At 54.0% G+C, this 18,320-nt stretch overlaps 1 protein-coding gene across 1 annotated transcript in view; it reads right to left on the reverse strand.

Moving 5' to 3' along the window:
• CCDC33 (coiled-coil domain containing 33) overlaps positions 1-18,320 on the reverse strand; it is a 94,704-nt gene that overhangs the window by 17,515 nt on the left and 58,869 nt on the right. Inside the window, 2 exon segments of the mRNA XM_010843413.1 lie at positions 13,893-13,901; positions 16,591-16,632. Coding sequence (XP_010841715.1) covers positions 13,893-13,901; positions 16,591-16,632 — 51 coding nt within the window.

Here is an 18,320-nt window from a genome sequence, read left to right on the forward strand (position 1 = left end):
GGGGTCATGGATTGGAGCAGAGGGATTGAGGGCATTGGCGGGGGCTTCATGCTCCAAGGGGAAGGAAGAATCCTGGGGTGTCTGGGTCAAAGGTGGCATGGGTGACAGGGCTCTGCAGGGGTGGAGTGGGTGCAGAGGGTGGGTGGGGAGGCCCATCCAGGGGGGTGGGTTTGCAGGGTTGGGCATGCACCCTTCCAACTTTGCCCTTCCTTGGGGAACCACGCGACATCTGGGTCCCCAGGCCTCAGGGATCCCTGACTGGCAGGCTACTTGCAGTGCGGTCTGCCTTTGCAGCCGGCAGAGGGCACTCGCCTTCCACAGATGCTCTGGCTTCGGCCTGCAGTGAGAAGTATGGCCTGAGTGGGCCCCGTGCTCTTGGGGAGCATGTCTGGGGGTGCTGTCCAGCCCCAGGCACACATGTTCTTCCTCCAGGCAGTCCAACCTGCCATCTCACACCTCCTGCCCCAGAACTCTTTATCTAGGAGATTCTGCTGAGAACTACCCATGGAGGCCAGAGAGGTGCAGTAATTTACCTGAGCTCACACAGCAAATCCTGATCCTCAGCTGGGACTTCTGTCCTGAGCGAGCCCCAAGGAAGATGATGGGGTGAGTAGGGAGAGATGGGACTTGGGACAAGAGCCATTTCAAAGCACTGAAGTGACCCTGATGGAAGTAATACATACATAGCTGACCACTGTGCCAAAGGAACAGTTGAGAGGGACTAGGATGCAGGGCTTCCCTGGTGGCTCAGAGGGTAAAGCTTCTGCCTACAATGTGGGAGACCTGGGTTCGATTCCTGGGTCGGGAAGATCCCCTGGAGAAGGAAATGGCAACCCACTCCAGTACTCTTGCCTGGAAAATCCCATGGTCTGAGAAGCCTGGTAGGCTACCGGCCATGGGGTCACAAAGAGTCGGACACGACCGAGCGACTTCACTTCATAACTTCATAACACCACCCCCTCACGCACACACCCCGCACATACCCCAAAGCCTAAATCTTTACAAGTCCTCTATCCACCCAGGAAGGTACACAAAGCCCAGGTTGACCTGTAAGGGTCACGGAGCCTCATGACAACAGTTCCCCTTTGTTGAACGTCTGTCACTGGCCAGGCCCTTTATATACTTTTTCTCTGACCTGAGCAATGAGTCTGCGAGGGAGGCATTTTCAGACCCAATTTGCTGAGGAGGAAGCTGAGGCCCAGAGTGGGAGGAGCTGAGTGATGTGTTCAAGGTTGCCCTGCTCACAGGGGCAGAGCTGCAGTTCTACCTGGGTCGCTCTGGGCATTGTTGAGGGAGGCTGCTGTGGAGCCCAGGAAGCCAAGCCTGGGGTGGGGTTACTGAGCTGCTGTCTCCAAGGGGACAGGATGAACTGCCACCCTGCCCTTGACCTTCTCCATTCTCCAAGGACTGGGGCTATCTCTTAGGCAACGTGTCTGCCTGGGGGTGGGTGTGTGCACATTCCCTTCAAGCAAGGTGTTTTTGGAGCCCTTAGAAGCTGCTTTTTTGAGTCAGAGACAGAAAGATTCATTCCTACCCACACACCCCCTTAACCTGGTCTGGCCAGGCCTTGGTGTTCCTGGACTCCTACACAAGCAAGGAGGACCCATTTCTATTCCCTCATAATCCCTCTGCCTTTGTGTGTGTGTGTGTGTGTGTTCAGTCGTGTCTGACTCTTCATGACCCCGTGGACTGTAGCTTGCCAGGTTCCTCTGCCCATGGGATTCTGCAGGCCAGAATACTGGAGTGGGTTGCCATTTCCTCCTCCAGCAGACCTCCCCAACCCAGGGATCAAACCCGTGTCTCTTGCATCTCTTGTATTGACAGGCAGGTTTTTTACCATTAGGACTACTTGGGAAGCCCCCGGTCCCTGAGAAACCAGCTAAGAATGTAGGTATATCCACCCTCCCCTCAGGGATTCCCTCTGCCCAGAAGGGCACAAGGACGGGCAGCCTCCTCCACTGCTCCTGGCTGACTGGTCTGATCTCTGGAGCCTTCTGCAGGCAAGCCTCATGGTTCTCTGCTTCTCTTATGCTTAGTCTTTCTTTGTGCTGCCTCCATACACAGCCTACCTCTCTGATCAATGAAAGAGGGCTAAAAAGGCTGTGTTCCTCCTCTTACTGAATCTAATCTCCCTCCCCATATAACTGGCTGAGCCTCAGAGACTTTGCAGAATGGCACATTGCAAAGTTCTGGGACTTCTCAGGCCAGGTCATCAGATCTTCATAGCGTCCCCCCTTCCTCCTGGAAACCCTGCTGTTCCCCCAGAGAAGAGTGTCCACTACCCTGAGGTGGCCACGCTGTGAGGAAGCCCAAACTAAGTGTGTGGGAGAGAGATGCCTGCCTGGCCCCAGCCTCCCTGGGCTGGGAAGTCATGGCGGCTGGGAACCCACATATCATGGATTGAGACCAGGCCTCCCTGTTGTGCCTTGGCCTAGCTCCTGACCCACAAAACTGAGAATGATAAAAGAAGACATTACTGCTTTAAATCCAGGATGCTTATTATGCAGCAAGAGGTAACTGGAACCTTCTCCCTGGCCTCTGGAGCCCTCCAATGGTTCCACGTGCCTGCATAATAAACTTCCAACTCAATTTCAGGGCCATCTGTCACAGCACAACTGTATCACCTGGCCACCAAGTTCACAGGCCAGCCTTCCTGGGCTCCTCCCTACCTCTGAAATCTTACTGCTCTGTCTAGAAGCCATCCTTGACCTCCACCCCCACTCTAGCTTGGCACTCCTTATCCCACCAGTCTCTGCTTAGCTCCTAGAAAGTGTTAGTTGTTTGGTCATGTCTGACTCTTTGTGACCCCATGGTCTGTCCATGGGATTTCCCAGGCAAGAATACTGGAGTGGGTTCCCATTCCCTTCTCCAGGGGATCTTCCCAATCCAGGGATCGAACCTGGGTCTCTGGCACTGCAGGCAGATTCTTTACAGTGTGAACTACCAAGGAAGCCCTTAGCTTGTGGAAGATCCTGACTTATGGAAGGACCTCTCCTCCTCTCCACAACCTCTGGTTGCCATTCTGAGTTGGGGAAGTAGGGTCAGGAAGACCCCCAGCCCCAGACTGGTGGCCAAGGACCCTGCCAGATGTGTCATCATTTGATGGACAGAGCTCCTATAGGTCCCCTCAGGATGTCTGAGAGGTCACTCTTGGCTAATCTGTAGCTTTAAGGGGAAATTAACCACATTTCTTTAAAATGGAAACACTCAGTTCGTACCGATTGGTGTGGTTTCTGTAGTTCCTGAGATCGGAAGTCTGAGCAAGAGCTCAGTTCAGGGGAGCTGTCTCAGGGAGGCAGAGGAGAGGACAGAGGTTGTGCCTGACCACAGCAGTCAACAGCAATTCTGAGACGCTGAACCTGATCTGTGTGATTATTTATAGTGTTTTTGTGGTCTTGAACTTTTGCATATGAATCAAAAGTTTTTTCTATCATGAGCATAAGCCTATGCAGAACTTCAAAATTAATCCAATTGTTGGGTTTATGGTCAATTACCAATATGACCAGTACTTCTTGGTGGATTTCTCCTCTCTGAGGCTCTAATTGGATAGCCCTTAGGAAATTTATTCTAGACGAAAGAAGTTGTAGTTCTGTCTGAGTCACTATTGATCTTACTAGATGGAACCCACTTGGCCAATCAATCATACTGGCTCTAAGCAAGATCTTTAAATTTACTCAGGCTCAATCAGAGAAATGACCTAAATTTCAATCAAAGAATACAACTTCTCGATTATTAGGAGGGACCACCCGCTCAGTTATGGGATGGATTTATACAGCTTACATCAGGCTATTATGGCTTAAATTGAAGGGACCCTCCTCCCCTTATGTCAGGAACAGTTAAATCATACTAAGGATAATCAGCCTAATAACACTAGGAAATTGGGGCTGGGTGCCTTAGGAACAGGGCCAAGACATCATTGCCCTTAAAGATAGAGATGGATACTAAACAGATTGGGTCAGCTGCCCAGGGATGTACTGGGCAGCATCTAATGGAAGTTCTTGGCTTAAATTCTTACTTATGACCTTATAAAGCCTACTAGTTACACTGGAGGAGGAAATGGCAACCTACTCAAGTATTCTTGCCTGAAGAATTCCACGGCCAGAGGAGCCTGGTGGGCTACAGTCCATGAGGTCTCAAAGAGTCAGACACAACTGAGCAACTAACACTCACTCACATTATATTCTGCCTATTTTACAAGATTATTATTTCTTGTATTCTCCAATGTGTGACAGCTACTGATAAAAATGAAGGCTGGGTGACTTGAAATGACCGACCAGATAAATAGTTCTACATAAGATCAATGATTGCAATAGTGTAATTGCAGATATGGGAAGAAGCAAAAGAGGGAATCTTCTTCTAGACCATAACAGATTAGACATGTCCAGAGACTTTGGGCTGCGTTTAACGGGGTCTAGTCCAGTAATAATCCACTGAGGGCCTAGCAATGGAACCCCTGCCCGACGCAGCAACGAGCCTTTCTACTAAAAATTGGTCATGCAGCGCCTCCCAAACCTTGGTTGAATTTATAAATATTTTCCCTCATCCAGTTCCATGTATAGTATACCCTGAAAGAAATTCAGGGCAAAAATCAGGAACGAGGCACTCTGTGCTCTGGGGAAAACGGCAGAATAAGCCTTCAGATAGTTAGGTTTATTTTCAGGAGAAAATTGTATGAATCCAGAATTTTGCATCTTCCCCTACTTAGAAAAGCACTAAAACCATTAACTGAGATATCTGTTCCTTGTAACTAAGAGCAGCCTTCTACCGAGATGTGTGCTTCATGGCTAACCCCTTTCTCCACAGTCACATATGTGCTTGCGGACCTCCCCCACTACCTCTCTGAAGGAGTTCCATCAGAGCTACGAGAGAGGCTGTCTCCTGAGCTATTGTCCTAAGACCCCACAGAAAACTGAACTCCCAGATCTCAGGTTGTGCAATTTTTTTTTCCAGTTGGTGCCTCCACCCGACACTTCCACACCTCAGAAGTCAGCTGAGCCTCCCAAACACAAGCAAATCTGTGCAAATTGCAGTTTAAAACAGGTTCCCTGAGGGGGAGGCAGTTGCGTCTTTGTTCAGCCCAAGGTTACAGCAATGAAACAAAAGGAGTGAAATTTCCTTTCCTCTGTTCTTTCTTTTCCTTCCAGCAGCAGCAGAGATGGCGCCTGGAAAGCTTTTGTGTTCAGCACACTGAAGCTTTGAGGGGTGGTGGCAAGGCCTTGGTTGCTGACCCCAAGCGCTGCCTAAGTGGCCCCTGCCGAGCCAGGCTGGCTAATTGAGCAGGGCCTGGACAATGGAGGATGGGTAGGGCTGGCTTAGGGGAGGGGCTTCTTGGAGGATGCTTTCTCCCATTCCCATTTCCCTTCCCAGGCCTCCCTGTGGACCTTCAAGGCTCCACTCTGGACCCTCTTCCTCCAGGAAGATCTCCTGGGCCACCTCCATTACACCTCCTCAGGTTTGGAGATCAGAGACCTGCCTCTCCTACACGCAGCTTGGGGTTGGTCTTTGACCTCAGCCCAGGGAAGTCGAGGGCCAGGCACTCATGGCATTGGTGAGCAGACAGATCCCTTCCCTGGCTTTACAGGTTCTGCTTACTCTCCCATAACAGACCCCTTCTCCTGTGCTCATGTCCTGCCAGCCTCCTCCCTAGTTAGAGCTTTGCTGTCCCTGAGTGCTCCATGTGGGATGTGAGGAGAGCCCGGGTTGGAGTCCACAATTTTGGGTTTTAATCTAGCCTCTGCTCAAATCAGTTGTGTGACCCTAAGCAAGGCCCTGACCTGCTCCAGGTCTCCTGATCTGCGGGCTAGAGATATGCTCCCTTGTGGGCCTGCTCTGGGTTCTTGCCACGAAGAAAGAACAAAGGCTTTGGCTCCTGGAGTCTGAATGAGAAAGGTGTCCCCATCCCAGGCAAGGCAGGCCCCTTGGCCTAAGGCTGATTCCCCTCCTTTTGGATGACCCCATCTGCCTCTGATGCTGGGTAAGATGGAAGGCAAAAGGAGAAGCGGGCAGCAGAGGACAAGAAGGTTGAATGGCATCACTGACTCAATGGGCATGAATTTGAGCAAATTACAGGAGATAGTGAAGGACAGGGGAGGCTGGCATGCTGCAGTCCATAGGGTTGCAAAGAGTCTGACATGACTTAATGACTAAATAATCTGCTTTGCTCTTCACCCTCACTGGCCCTTATGAGCTCTGGCCCTATCAACAAGACCTCCTGGCCTGACTTCCCCAGGCTAGCCCAGCCCCAGTCACTTTCTAGGATATAGGGCTGGACCTCCAAGAGACCAGAGCCAAGCCCCGTGTTAGCAGGATGCAGTGGTCACTTACAGAGGTGTTCCCAGAAGTTGTTCTCTCTTCCCTTTCTGGGTTCCCAGGTGTGGGCTCGGGTAGCCTAGGCTGGGCCTGGGAGCCCCACAGAGGTTCCAATGACCACAGGCATCCAGTGGCCAGTGGCTGCGGGCCTGATCTTCTAGTCCTCCCTCTACCTTGCTCTAGGAATACCTTTATTGGTTGCCAGGCAACACACCTCAACACACCTGGCTGCTAGGTAAGCCAACCCATCCTCCCAGAACCAGCGGTATGGGGGCAGACTTACAGAGTGGCTGTCCAGGAGGCCTGGGGCAGCCTGGGGGGCTGGAGGGGCTGGAGACTCTGGCTCCCCCATCTTTCCTGTTAGCAGTTCTGTTCCCCAGGATGGGCCCCCGGAGACCGTTGCTACAACAAGTGCCTGCCTGGTGACTGAGCCCTGCCCTGCGCTGGAAGCAGGCAGGCCCAGGGGACCACTCCCGCTTTGTTCCAGGGTGAGGGCATCCGGGTGGGGTGGCTGGAATCAGGCTAGGCTCATTCCTTAGCCAGGGAACTTCAAGGAGATGGCAGGACCTGGAAGGGCTGTGGAGCTAGGAGACCAGGAAACAGGCAAGACCCTGAAGGGCTCCGACCTTCTGTCTCCCCAACACTAGTCTCAGTACCCCCGCCCCGACCTGCCCTCTATGTAGACCTCAGTCTCCCATTAGTCTCGCCCTCCATCCCCAGTGTCTCTGCCTTTTGGTTACCTCGCACCCTAGTCTTCCCCTTTCCTCTTCCCTTTAGCCTCCTCCTATTTCTAGCCCTCAGGCTCCCTTCTCTCTGGCCCTTGAACCCCCAGCAATCCTCTGCAGTGGTCCAGGCCAGGCTCACTTTTCTCCTGCAGCTGCACACCGAGGCCTAGGGCCCCAACCCTACCCCCCGGGCCTTCCCATCTCCGCTGTCCTGATAGTCTGAACAAATTCCTTTCCTGTTAGTTCAGTGGAGACAACATGGGTGGATGTCTTTAAAAGGAACTCCCTGGGAAGCAAATGGAAAACAAACCCAAACAAGGCAGCCCACCACCTAGAAACGGCCTTGGTCTCTAAGGCAAAGCCATCTGCTCCAACTGCCCTTGGCCTGGGACTGCCGAGACACCCTCCTACTGCTTGGAGTTGTCTGTCTGGCTTTGCCCCAGCTGAGCTGGGTCCAGCCTGTCTATCCCAGACAAGCTTGGTCCCAAAGTCTCCTCTGATAGTCCCACCCCTCCATCTGCCCCTAGCAAGATGCTTACATGAAGCTGGGACTCCATATATATTTGTTCATCTGTTTAGTAAATGAATGGAAGAATGACGGGGGTTTCTGGGGTTTCAGTGGGGGTTCAAGAAGACAGTCCAAGACAGACAGCTTGACCTGTTTCCAAAGCTCCAGCCTGTCTAAGGCACCCCCACCCCTGACTGCTGGGTGCCCGCCCAGGGTTCTGTGTGGGTGGGGGCCCCTTGTTAGTATTATAGGTGGGCTCTTACTCTTTTCCTTGGCAGGCCTCATTTCTCATTGAATTTACTGTGAGATCCTGTAGAATTCACTTGTTCCTCATGGGGTTTCTTCCTCTCTATCATAGGGATATGATATCATAAAGGCAGGAGTATGGAGCAGGATAAGCCCCACACAGCTCTGGGGCTCATACCTGAGCTGGCTGGGAGCCGTGGGAAGGCAGTCAGTCGGCTTTGTGTTTGCTCAGCACTGTGTTCGAGTCCCACCCTGGGCCTCAGTTTCCTCCTCTGTGAGATGGAGAGTGTGACCACACCCACCTCCCAGAGCTGCTGGGGGGCAGCGGGGCGCGTAGAGCTCTAAGCAGGGTGCCTGGGACGTGAGCAGCTCTGGAAATGTTATCATCTCCTCTGTGGGACCCCTGGGGGTTCTAACCCTTCTCTAAGGAAATGAGGCTTGTAAGGGATTTGGCCACCCTCTCTGGGCAGCACCAGCCTCTCAGATGGCATCCCAGATATGGGCCTAGACCTTCCTGATCCTGCCCCTCAGCCTCCCCACAGGGGAAACGGGCTGCTGCCTTCTGCTGTGTCTCCCATCTCCACCCACCTCCAACCCAAGATCCTGGGGCAGAGGCCTGGGATACAGGCAAAGCCAGAGTAACACCCCCTCCCAGCCCGGCCTTCAGCTGCCCGCCCCCTCACTGAGAGGGGCCCTGGGCTCCCACGCCTGCTGCGCTGCCTATCGATTGAATCTGCTCCCATCCTCGGGCGTGCCATGAATTTTTCATCAAAGGCCTGTAGACTTTGGGAAACGCACAATTAGAAGCCCCATCAATAATGCACCATGCAGAGGCATTGCTGAGCTCAGCCAGGCCCCAGACACGGCTGTCTTCCAGTCTGCTCTGGTGGGAGGCGGGAGTGGAGCCCTCAGGGGTCCATCACTGGACCCCGTAAATGTGGGATGCTGGCAGGTGGGAAGAAGTGGGACCCAAAGACTTGAGCCTGCCCCCTTGAAGCCTTGTCTCAGTCACTGCATCCCTAGAATGGGTGCTGAGGAGCCCCCTACTCCTTAAAGCATGGTGAGGCATGGCAGAGAGTTGCTAGGGGAATTCTAGTGTTCTTTGTGGGGCTGGGGGATGTCCTTCCTCTGTGGATTCCAGGAAAGCAGGGTAGGCACCAGGCTGGGGTGGGGAGGCAGTTGAGGGAAGAAGAGAGAAGCCTGGTGGCACTGAGGCAGGGGTTATTCACCCAACTCCATGGTCAAGGTCCAGTGTGGCCCCGGCCCTGCCCTCTCCAGCCTCAAAGCCCAGCTCCCCTTCCACGAGTGCTTCTATGGTCTCAGAACCAAGGCTGGGGGAAGAACAGAGGCTCTGTTCTGTTCTCCTCTGAGCCTTTGCAGTTCTTCCACAGGCAAGATGGAGGCGCCTTCACCCTATCTCTGCAGATCCCTTCTTAAAGAGTCTCCCTCCTGACAAAGCCTTTCCACTCTCCTTGGCGAGAAGGGATGGCAGCTTCCTTTGGTGAGTTTCCAGAGCTTGAACCAGACCCGAGCGCTCACCATGGGCAGGCTGTGTTCTAAGTACTTTGTAGAGATGAATTTGATTTTACCCCTCTGGAACCCAGTGAGGCAGCTGCCACTACATCTATTCTACAGAGCAGGGCAGTGCAGCAGGAACCTGTCCCAGTGGAGGAGATGGCTCCAGAGTCCACTCTCTTGACCACCTGCCCAGACTCTGGGACTGGCTCTCCTGTCCTCAGTTGGCCTTCGGGTCCCCCGAGGCAGGGCTTATGCTCCCCGCTTCCTTACTGACTAGGGCTGGGGTATTGCCATTGCAGGGCCTAGGGCTCCCCTGCTCCCAGCTCAGGGGAACTTAGAGCAGAGCCTAGAGGTCTCATAACACCCACCCTGACCTACTCCCCCCACCCTCCGGGCTCCAAGAGTGGCTCCAACATTCTGAGGCTGTCCTGAGCGCTGCCCTTCCCTGCAATAAAGCACATCAACACACGGAAGAGGAGACTGGAACTGAGGTGGTTTGTCCCACGGTTTCTGGATCGTTGCCGTATTTCTTTGGGCCCTGCCAAGCTATGGGCCTCTGCTTCAGCCTGGGAGGGGGCTTGTGGGCACCCCGGGCTCTGTGTCCCTGGACACGGGCTGTGTGGGGCCTCAGACACCAGTACCTGGAGGCCCGGCATATGCCAAGGGGGTGTGGGTCTCCATTTCTAAAAGCCTCTCCTGGCAGAAATGCCACCGTGGGTCTGAAATACACATGGAAGCCGTGAATCACACGTCCCTCCCCTTCTGCCACCCAGGCAAATCCCTGCTCCAGGTGCCCAGGCAGGATAAGCTTGGAGCTGTGGCAGGGGACTCACTATGACTCTAACACCAACATCTACACAGGGTTCTTGTGCTGGGCCTGGAGCTGGGTTGGGCTGGGGGAGGGGGGTGGGAAGCTGGGTAGAGCCCCCTCCTTGGGTGCCTCCCTGGTGGGGCACTGCACTGGGCCCTAATGAATCCATAGCCCCCTCTGAGACCTCCAGGGTTCTATTAGCAGGCAGCCCAGGGAGAAGGTAGGGCATAGCCCCCCATCTGTGGGGGAGGCTTGAGTACCTCTCTTCTCCAACCTGGGATAAGGACACTAGGGCCTCTCTATTCAACACACAAGCCCAGCAGCCCTGTTTGACCAGGCCCATACTGCACACCAGGGACACACATGTGACCGAGGCTTGGGGCTTGTACTGTCCCCGGGGAGCCTGTAGTGGATGTGGCAGCAAGCAGAGTGTGATATGATACACAGGATGGTCAGTGCATAAGTGGGGGAGCCCCTCAGCCAGCCCTTCCTCACCCCAGGATGCATGCAGGCAGAAGAGTAAAGGGAGGGTATCCCGGAGCTGAAACGAGTTTTGAAGGGTGAGTAGGAGTGTGTCAGGTGAGAAGGGAGTGAGGAAGGGGTGGGTTCCTGCAGAGGGAGCCACAGGAGCAAAGGAGGGAAGGTGAGAAGCAGCCTGGCACACTGGCTGAAGGGCAGACTGTCTGGATGTGTGCTGAGGAGGGATGGTGAGAGATGAGACTGGTGTGACTGCAGGGCCGAGTCATGGGGACTTTAATGCCAGGCTGGGGTCTAAGCCCATCATAGTCAAGAGAGGTGGGTTGGGCTGGAGCTAGATGCTGGCACCAAGCCTGACGATGAATTTCCCAGGACCTTTGGGTGTTTCCCTGGTGTTTCAGATAGTAAAGAATCTGCAATGCAGGAGACCCCAGTTTGATCCCTGGGTCAGGAGGATCCCCTGGAGAAGAGCATGGCTACCCACTGCAGTATTCTTGCCTAGAGAATCTCATGGACAGAGGAGCCTGGCAGACTACAGTCCATAGGGTTGCAAAGAGTCGGACGTGACTGAGCGACTAACACTTTCACACTTTTCCCAGAATAAGACCTGGTTGCCTTGTAACCATGCCCAGCGAGCTGCAGAGGGCACCAGAGCCCAGAGAGGGCAGGGAGTTGCCCTTCCTCCTACAGACCTCAGTGGCAGAGCCAGCTTGGCATTCATAGCTCATCAGGGTTGGGAAAGCCAGCTGCTTCAGGATCCATGTGGGGGGCTGGAAAACAGTCTATCAGCGTTGGAAGGACCGAGACCTTCTGGAGGAAAGAGTGGCCCTGAAGGGGTTGCGCTGGGATGTTGGCTGCTGAGAACCTGGGGATGATGGGCAGTCAGCCTCCGGCAGGTGAACTTAGAGTGCTGCCCTTTCTCTGGGTGGGCCACCTATCCTGACATCTTGGAGCCACCAGGCCAGCCCTATCTCACCTCACAGGAAGCAGACTTGGCCGTGACTTCTCAGCGCCCTCCCATCCTGTGACTCCGTGATGTCCCTCTTCTTAGAGCAGGAACCTGAAAACCTCAGGCTCTGCCTCTCAGCTCCCCCCGGGGCAGCCAGCTTTCTGGGGGACAGTTTGATTGGGATGGGAGGACCAAGGCCCTGCCTGGTAGGGGAGGGCTCAGAAGGGATCTGCAAGGACCGCAGGTCAGGCCCGGCTCATCGGCTCACCGGGTGAGGGGCTAGAGGTGGGGAGGGAGATGAAGGAAAAGGAAGACTTGGTCCTACCTTCAGGGGGATGGTCCTAGATTGAGGGAGGGGACGGTGCCCCTGCCTGTGGAGCTCCAGTCTGAGGGGGGAGCCATGGCCCTGCTCAGGAGCACGTCTGGCAGGGAGGCAGGACCCACACGCTCCCTATAAGGACACATGAAAAGAACAGATGGTGCCAACAAGTGCAGATTAATTGAGCGAAGCCTGTGTACATAGGTGCCGTGAACAGGCAGGCTGACAGGCCCGGGAGGGATGGAGGGGGGCTGGGAGGACGGGTGAGAAGCTGTAACGAGCACTTATCGATGTCTCTCTGGGTCTGCAGTTGCTAGCACAGTTATTGACAAAGCCTGTCTATAAATCTCCTGGCTGTGTCTCCAGAAACCTTAATTACGGGGCCTCATTACCCCTCACACCTCTAGGCACAGGGGACCAGCCTGAGCCGTGGCGGCTGCTGACACTCTGGCTGGACTGTGACAGCGGCTTGAGCCGCTGCAGCAAGAGGTGCCCAGCTGGGATGCCTAGGGGGACACGACTTAGGGTCCCAGGCCCCAAAGAGTGGGCAGAGGTTCAGCCTCCAGATGAAAGGCAGCAGGGTAGAAGAGACTTTGAGGCCAGGGAGCTCAGGGTTCGCCTGCCAGTTACTCTTGGCTCTGCCAGGCACTTGGCCACTCTGAGCCTCAGTTTCCTCGTCTGTACAGTGGGAACAGGACTGGGGTGAAGACTAGGTGGGCAGTGTCTGTCACAGTCAAGCACCAGGCCTGGCACCGGTGCATGTGCAACACAGCCCTTCCCTCTCCTCTTGGTCACGCTGCTTGAAGCCACCGAGAAAGAAGGCAGCAGCCCCTTGCATGCCAGGAGCTGGCCCGGCACACCCAGCTGGACCTTGGTGTTCTCCTATTGAACATAATTTCACAGCATCATACAAGGCTACTCTCTGACCAGCAAGACACTCCGTAATCGCGTCTGAACACAGCTGAAATGTGAACATTGCCCAAGCCACAAGGGTGACAAGACTGCAGCCTTCCCTGGCTAAGACAAGTGCCCGCTGCTTCTTTACCAAGAACAGCTGTAGTTTTCGTTGTTTCCCCGCCTCCGGGGTGAGAATCACTAAAATCCTTGCTTATAGAACTATCCCCCCTCCTGAGAGCATCTGACTAGAGAAAAGCCCTCTGTCCTTGAAGTCTCCCCTGAATCACCCAACGGGAGCCTGAGTCCTTCCCGTCCTTTCCCAAGCACAACTTCCCGAGGTCCCCACCCACCTTCTCTGTCGTCTTTGGCTGGAGGAGTTGGGATTATTAGTAGACCATCATTTGTTTCTGTTAGCGTGCTCCACACCTGAATTCTAGACTTTCATTTTCAGCACCCCTCCCCTGCACAATTCATCATTTCTGTGAAGGTGTGTGTGTCCACCGCTTCCCATTCAGTGTCCCCTCCCTAGGCCAGAAGCAAACTGGAGCAGACTGCAGTAGAGAGAGGTCCTCAGGCTACCTGCCAGGTCTCTGGTGCCGAGGAAGGAGCCCCAGGCTGGACGTCTGGACCTCTTGCATGATTCAAGGGGGCTGAGACAATCTGGAGCTGAGAGAGGGACAGTGAATGGGGAGAGGCTGGGGTGACGGAGGGGTTGGAAGTGGGGTCTCTCTTCCTTCTTTCCCGGGCTCACCTTAGCCTCTGGAAAGCCAGGTCCTCTACTCCAAATGCCTGGACCTGATGTGCCCAAGGGCCAGACTCCCAGGGCTTTCTCTGGCATGCCTGGGCAACGCCCCAGGGTACTTGGGGATGGGCAGGTATAATTCCCCACCCCTGGGAGCTCACCGACCTTATCTCTGCCTCTCTAGCCGCATCGAGTTTCTTTTTAAGAAACCTTTATGTCGTCTGCCCCACGCCCTCAGTGTCTGGACCCTTTCTGGCTGGTTGTCCCCTCCTGTCTGCAAGCCAGCCCAGAAGTGCTAGACACTGGGCTCCGTTTCTGCCAGGCTCCAGGCTCATCCCCTAGCTTCACAGTGTTTCTGCTTTCAGCCTCCTGGGCGGTGCTTCTGGACAACCACGTTACGCTTTGCCTTCAGAGACTTGAGCCACAAGGCAGTGGGTCCCTTCAAAACTCCTTCTCACTTGACTGGTGACCCAGCCTCTTTTAGGCACTTTGCCCTCATGACTTGGCCCCTCCCCATCCTGGGAATCCCACCCACCCCACACCAGGTCCTGGTGCTCACAGACTTAGGCAGCAGTGAGAGGATGGGCTTCATTGGGCGGTAGAGGTGGGTGGTGGTGCTGCTGAGGGCTCCCTCTCTACCCAGGCTCTTGGGGTGCCCATGCCCCTGGCCAGCTAAGGCCCAGGTTCAAATCCTGACTAGTCAGACTTGCTCCAAGCACAAGTCCTGCCTCAGGGCCAGCTCCCCTCCCATGTCTAATGTCAGGTCCCAAGTCCCTCCTGCTGAGACAGCAGTAAGATCCGGCTCTCCAGAGGATTTGGGAAGGTCTGGATTGGGTAAGGCAGAGATCCATACACAGTGGGGGACTGGATTCCCCAAGGGAGTGCCTATGTAGTCTGATATGAGGGTCTTGGACGGGCTGAGAGAGAGGAAATCTGGTCTCACCCCCCATTCCCCAAACTCTCCCATACTGTCCTCCTCACCTCCTGCTGTGAATATTAAGGCACTCAAGCCCCTTCACAGCTCACAGAACCCTTTCCAGGCACCATGGGATTTTTAAAGCCAGTCTGTATCGTTAGCGTAAGCATTATCACTATCCCATTTCACAGCTGAAAAGACTGAGGTTCCTATAAGGTGCTGGCTGGGTATTGAGTGGGAAGCAAACTTCCTATCTCTGATCCAGACCTGTTGTCTCCCCAGGTCACGTGGTTGCTTAGGAGGGACATTTTATGCATCCATGGACCCATTTATGGAGCATCTATCGAGGCTCCCCAGAATGTGGGCAGAGAGAGCAGAGGAGCAAAGGCCTTGAGCTGTGAGCAAGCATGAGTAGGGTTGGGTGTGGGCAGAATATTCTGGGTTGGGGCACAGGCTTCAGAGGTCGCAGGGGTCATCAGGCTGAGGGGCTCATGCAGCAGGTAAGGGAACTGTGGAAGGCTTAGGGAGCAACAAGCTGGGTGGCTCTGTGCCAGGGCGGAGGGGTTCAGGTGTACAGGAGAGTTCCATCTGGACTGCTGGCTCCTGGACCCTGAGCTGGCTTCCCGAGGGAGCCCCTCCGGCACTCCACAGGAGCCCCCACCTCTGAAAGAAGGTGAGAGGGAGGGGCCTTCATCTTGGCCTCCAGGAGACTCTCCTCCAGCGGCGAGCAGGACTCAGGGACCGTGAGATGCTGCCAGTGGCCCACACCAGTCCTCTGAGGCGGTCCAGCTGCCAGGCCCGTGCCCTGGCTGGCCTTTTAAAATCCCTGAGCCGCTATCTGGCCATCCCCAGTGTCCACACATCAAGGTGGATTTGCATATCTGAGGGTGAAAAAAAAAAACATTCTGCCGCAGAAGCTTAGCGCCACCAGGGCTTCGAGCCCCCTTTTGTCTGTTTGAGTAAGAGCGGGCTGAAGGCTGAAGGATAATTAGTCCCCTGTGGGCAACCTGCCCCTCCTCCTTGAAGATTTAAAGGCACAGCCCACCTACTCAACCCCTTCTCGTCTCCCACAGTTCCCGCCGGCCTCTCAGCCCTCCCCTTGCGCCCCTCCCGCCCTGTCTGCTCGGTCCCGGCTGCAGCGCTGAGGAGGGGAGGGCTGCGGCTGGAGGAGCGATGAATGGGCATTTTATCTGATTAAACTGGGAGTGAACTGGCCCTTCTCTATTATCTTTGGACCTGATTGGATATTTAACACCAAGTGTAGTGTGTGTGTGTCTGTGTGTGTGTGTGCGCACGCACATGCATGAACTGGGCTTTTCTAGTCCACATCGGGAGGAAATTGGATTGTACTGAAAAGCATTTAATCTGAGCTCAGGAGCCCACCCTAATAACTGAGCTGGGGGAGGGACAGTTCTGCCCTGGACAAAAAAGGGCCCTGCCTTGGGCCCTGTGTCTTATATGGAGTCCTACTCCAGCGCTCCTAGGGCCGAACCCTCCCCATGGGGTGGGAGGAGCTGATGGGGCCAGGGGCTGTGCCCATGAAGGGTCTGAGTACCACTCTAGACCACACCCTGGTACAGGGGACCCTGAAATCCCCTCCTGCTTCAAATGCCTGTCCTCTTAAAGGGGACAGTGCACTCTTATACAGGTGAAAGGTCTCCCATGGTCACTGGGTCCGTAGGGTGTGGGGCTGAAACAGCCCGATGAAAAGGAAAGGGGGTGCCTCCTGTGTGATGTGGGGGCACTAGGGGCGGGGGCTGGGAGCTGTGCTCCCCATGTTGCCAGGGTTCAAGGTGGAATCTGAGAATCCTCTGAGGTTGTTTCTAAGATATGCATATATAAGACATATATTATTAACATATATAAGTTCAGTTCAGTTCAGTCGCTCAGTCATGTCCGACTCTTTGCGACCCCATGAATCACAGCACGCCAGGCCTCCCTTTCCATCACCAACTCCCGGAGTTCACCCAGACTCATGTCCAATGAGTCAGTGATGCCATCCAGCCATCTCATCCTCTGTCGTCCCCTTCTCCTCCTGCCCCCAATCCCTCCCAGCATCAGAGTCTTTCCCAATGAGTCAACTCTTCGCATGAGGTGGCCAAAGTACTGGAGTTTCAGCTTTAGCATCATTCCTTCCAAAGAAATCCCAGGGCTGATCTCCTTCAGAATGGACTGGTTGGATCTCCTTGCAGTCCAAGGGACTCTCAAGAGTCTTCTCCAACACCACAGTTCAAAAGCATCATTTCTTCAGTGCTCAGCCTTCTTCACAGTCCAACTCTCACATCCATACATGATCACAGGAAAAACCATAGCCTTGACTAGACGAACCTTTGTTGGCAAAGTAACGTCTCTGCTTTTGAATATGCTATCTAGGTTGGTCATAACTTTCCTTCCAAGGAGTAAGCATCTTTTAATTTCATGGCTGCAGTCACCATCTGCAGTGATTTTGGAGCCCAGAAAAATAAAGTCTGACACTGTTTCCACATCTATTTCCCATGAAGTGATGGGACCGGATGCCATGATGTTCGTTTTCTGAATGTTGAGCTTGAAGCCAACTTTTTCACTCTCCACTTTCACTTTCATCAAGAGGCTTTTTAGTTCCTCTTCACTTTCAGCCATAAGGGTGGTGTTATCTGCATATCTGAGGTTATTGATATTTCTACCAGCAATCTTGATTCCAGCTTGTGTTTCTTCCAGTCCAGCGTTTCTCATGATATTTGTCGAGATAGAAGAATAGAATGTATATAAGAGTTAGGGGGTCCGCTTGATTTATAAGTTTTGATTATTTGGGATATAGATAATGTGATGTATAGATCTCCACATGTATTCTCAAGGGTTTGGGGTGGGCTTGGGGAGGGGACCTGCAGCCACAGAGCTCTGTTTTGGAGTCTAATTGAGACCAAGGCAGTCCTCCCACCCAGACAGGCTGGGAAGACGATGATTCAGGCCCTTGACTTCTGAGTCACGAGGCTTGGCCAAGGCAGCTGCAGGAGCAGGCCCTGGGCGGAGAACCCAGACCTGCGCTGGACCAATGAATGCTCTCCCTTAGTCTCACCCTGCAGCCCCGAGACGGTTATCGAGCTTCCAGCAGTTTTCCCAACTGGAAAATGGGGATGATCATTGTACATCCTTGATCAGATTGGTGCAAGGATGAAATAAGATTATGACAAAGATATGGGAGCAGAGTAGGAACTCAGTAAAAGATTGATGGAATAATTAGTAGTATTAAAAGGAGGGCTAAGCTGGCTGTTTGTGGAAAGGGATGGGTCCCATTTCCCAGCTTAGCAAATCTCTCCCAGTCTCCCCTGGTTCTGTAGTCCCCTCCTACCTTCTGCAGTCGATGACTGGAGCGCTCAGCAATTTATGGCCTCATCATCTAGGCTTTATTTACAGAGAGAGCTGCACTCCTGCCCCACCCACCCACTGTTTAATCAAGGAACTGAGTTGGACAGTGATACAGGGCAGCAAGAGCCGTCTCACTAAGGAGCGAGCCAGAAGGCCATCCTGCCTTCCGTCTGCCTTGTTTGCTGGCATGAAGGAGGACATCATGAAGACCAGGCTTCTCACTCCACAGAGGAGGGAGGCGGAGGCCCAGAGAAGGAAGGAGTCAGCCAGGGTGTCTCCTCCAGTTAGTGGCAGAACAGAAACTGGGCCCCAGGCCTTTAGATGCCTTTCCCGTCAGGTGCTCTCTCAGTTGTTAATTTCCTCTCTTCCCAGTGGCCCCCTCATCCTCTCCCTCTCTGAGCCCAGTTCTTGGGTGCTTGGGGCTAGGCCCTGATTTGGTCAATTTCCATTTTTTAGATAAAGAAATTTAAGTCCAGAGAGGGAAGAGACTAGCCCAAAGGCTCCACAGGACCTCTTGGTGAGATACTAGGCCAGGGTCCCACTTGGGGGATATAGGGA

The sequence above is a fragment of the Bison bison genome, unplaced genomic scaffold (assembly GCF_000754665.1).
Source record: "Bison bison bison isolate TAMUID 2011002044 unplaced genomic scaffold, Bison_UMD1.0 scf7180017864181, whole genome shotgun sequence".
Classification (NCBI taxonomy): Eukaryota; Metazoa; Chordata; class Mammalia; order Artiodactyla; family Bovidae; genus Bison; species Bison bison.